Source organism: Lotus japonicus, chromosome 1, assembly GCF_012489685.1.
Source record: "Lotus japonicus ecotype B-129 chromosome 1, LjGifu_v1.2".
Taxonomy (NCBI): Eukaryota; Viridiplantae; Streptophyta; class Magnoliopsida; order Fabales; family Fabaceae; genus Lotus; species Lotus japonicus.
This window is the reverse complement of record NC_080041.1, coordinates 89,811,268-89,814,546: the sequence shown is the minus strand read 5'-3', so window position 1 is coordinate 89,814,546 and position 3,279 is coordinate 89,811,268. Positions and strand designations below refer to the sequence as shown.

Here is a 3,279-nt window from a genome sequence, read left to right as displayed (position 1 = left end):
TTTTATGAATTTCACTTTTTTGATGAAAGTATGTTCTCGGTAGGGTTCTGGGATGAGTTTCTATTTCACGTAAGTAATGAGTTTGGATTTCGGATAAACTCGAAACCCAATGGTTTGGGCATGAATTTCATTTTATCACCCATAAGGGATTGGGTTTGGATTATGAGATTTGGATTGAGTTTGGTAATTGTAAAACTCGTTCCCGATCCTACCTGTTGTCATCCTTACTAAGGATTTCCATTCAATCCCGAGAGTGCTTATGAATTTCTATTTATTTACTAAAAATCGGTGTAAACAATTATACCTCATATAATTTTCATTGTTTCAACATTTTTCTTAAAAAGAAAAAAAAAATATATATATATATATATATATATATATATTTGTCAAATAATTTGTACTATATATTAGAACACTTGGTAAACAACAATTCTCAAGAGAGAAATACCCCCAGTCCCCCACAAACAAAATCATCCAAAACCAAACGTGAAAGCAAAGCCCACTAGAGAAACAACCTGCTTAAAGCCAATCCAAGAAAAGAAAAAACCTGAAAAACCAAACCCACCAAAATGAGTGATCACAACCCAAACCAAACTACAAAGCATTAGGATACAAAATAATCACATTATATAATTATACACCATGGGATTCCGTTGGCTTGATTAAGGCAAATGATTGCCATTATCAATATCATATAGTATGTTTCAAGACTCAATTGTCTCGGTTCCCCTGAGCCAATAGCTACAAATTAGCAGAGAGCGTGATTATGGCAGAGGAATCTGAGGCAAAATGGGAAGGTAAAGCTGTAGTTGAGGTAGCAGGAGTGGGAGCTGAAGTTGTATGGCCTGTATTAGAGGATTTCTGCAACGTACATAAATGGCTTCCCTTAGATTTTTGTTACCATGTTGAAGGGATTCAAGGTCAACCTGGTCTCATCCGTTACGCTGGTTCTTCCTCCATAAAAGGGGGTGCTGCTACTGATACTGCTACTGCTGATGACACAACCTTCACGTGGGGCAAAGAGAAGCTGCTGAAAATGGATCCCGTCCAACGTTGTTTGTCCTATGAAATTCTCGACAACAACTTGGGATTCAAGTCCTATGTGGCCACATGGAAAGTACTAGATGCTGAAATTGGGTGCAAGATCCAATGGGAGTTTGCGTGTGAACCTGTGGAAGGGTGGAGTTTCCAAGGTCTCTACTCAGTCATTGAGTCCTGTCTCAAGTTCATGGCCAACAAGATTCAGAGCTTGCACGCTTCTGACAAAGATTGAAGCCAGAATTGTTAAAATGTGAGGACTATTCTGATAAGCAAGAATAGTTCAAGGACCTGTTTGTAATAAGCTAGTTGTTTAATTTTAAGTTTGTTAGAGTTAGTTCAGGTTGTTAGAACTAATTAGCTGACCTGGCATGCCAGCTGTACTAGTTAGTTACACCAAGCTAGATTAGTTAGAAGTTGATAATCACTATAAATAGTGATTTACATTGTAACTGAAGGTTAAGATGAATAATCAGAGATTCAATTGAAGTTTTATCTTCTTCTTCCTCACTTTTCCTCTAAGAAATCTTTGATGGTATCAGAGCCCTAACCAGGGTTCTGCCATCTCAATCTTCCGCTACAATGGTGCGTCAAGCATCGAACAACAACAACAATGGCGTTCAGCAAGCGCATGGTGTTCAGCAACCACATGTGGTGTTGGAGCCAGCACAAAATCCGATTTCACCCTATTACATTCATTCTGGAGAAAACCCCTCTGCAACAGTGGTCTCACTACCTCTGAATGGCAGAAACTACAACGCCTGGGCATGATCGATGAAGCGGGTTCTAGTTGCAAAGAACAAATTCAAATTCATCAATGGCGAGATTCCAATAGCAGTACCTGGAGATGCAAACTATGAAGCCTGGGATCGATGCAACAACTTAATCCACTCTTGGATCCTCAACTCGGTAACATCTTCTATTGCTAATAGCATAGTTTTCGTAGAGAATGCTTGCGATGCATGGAGAGATTTGAGAGATAGGTTTTCTCAGGGTGTTTTGGTTAGAATTGCTGAGTTACAAAATGAAATTGGTAATTTGAAGCAAAATACTCTGTCAGTGAATGATTACTACACCGAGATCAAGACTCTTTGGGAAGAATTGGAGCAATATCGCCCAATTCCACAATGCAGGTGTGTTGTACCTTGTCGTTGTGAGGCTATAGAGCATGCTAAGATGTTTAGGGAACAAGATAATGCAATACGATTTCTTTTGGGGTTGAATGAAACTTTCAGTGTTGTGAACTCACAAATTCTGATGTCAAATCCTTTACCTCCAATTGCAAAGGTTGTTTCACTAGCTATGCAACATGAGAGGCAATCAGAAACTGGAGAAAATGAAGAATCCAAGTCTCTGGTTAAAATGGCAGAAGGAAAGAAGACATATGGAAAGGGAAAAGCTCCTGGTTCTAGTTCTTCAGGTTCTGGCTACAAGAGTACTGGAAAATATTGTACACACTGCAAGAAACCTGGCCATACAGTGGATGTTTGTTACAGGCTCCATGGTTATCCCACCACTTCTAAGTCCAAACCTGCTTTTAACAATGTTAGTCATATTAATAACATTACATGAGGTTATGATTCAGAGGATGATCAAGAAGAGAGCTCAAAGTCACAAAGAGGGAATGGGGATTTGTTCACAGCAGATCAATACAAGACAATTATGGCCATGATTCAGCAGGTTACTGCAACTTCAGCTTCACAGAAGCACACTGAGTCAGGAAAAGCTTTTGCAAATCTTGTTACAAAATCAGCAGTTTGTGGAGCAAATACTGCAGGAAATGGTAAGCATTCAACTTTATCCTATTCTAGCCAATATGATAGTAGAGATTGGATAATAGATTCTGGAGCAAGTGACCATATATGTTTTAATAAGCTGTGTTTTGATACACTTAACAGAATAAAACCTGTTAGTGTTAGGTTACCTAATGGAATTTCTATTCAGACTTGTTATGCTGGGGTTGTGAGTATAACAAAACAGATTTTGTTAACACATGTGCTTTATGTGCCAGAATTCACTTACAACTTGATTTCTGTTCATAAACTTGCTAAAAGAAATCGTTGTGAAGTTGTTTTTGGTGAATTCACTTGTTTTGTTCAGGAGAAGCACACCAAGAAGAGGATTGGTTTGGGTAGCTTGAAGGAGGATGATCTATATCACTTAGTAGTCACTAGTCCTTCTAGTACCTGTTTTGCTATTCCAAATGTAGTAGAAAGAATAAGTGATTCTGATCAATTGATT

At 38.5% G+C, this 3,279-nt stretch overlaps 1 protein-coding gene across 1 annotated transcript; it reads left to right on the top strand.

Annotated features, from left to right (window-relative positions):
* The first annotated feature begins 507 nt into the window (after nt 1-507).
* Nucleotides 508-1,546, top strand: LOC130732198 (lachrymatory-factor synthase-like). Its single transcript, XM_057584304.1, has one exon. It carries the CDS (start codon nt 767-769, stop codon nt 1,271-1,273), a length of 507 nt encoding a protein of 168 aa, XP_057440287.1. The 5' UTR covers nt 508-766; the 3' UTR covers nt 1,274-1,546.
* Nucleotides 1,547-3,279: the final 1,733 nt, after the last annotated feature.

Excerpts from the sequence above, each read along its gene's own strand:
- LOC130732198 (XM_057584304.1), top strand. The coding sequence starts at position 767 with ATGGCAGAGGAATCTGAGGCAAAATGGGAAGGTAAAGCTGTAGTTGAG.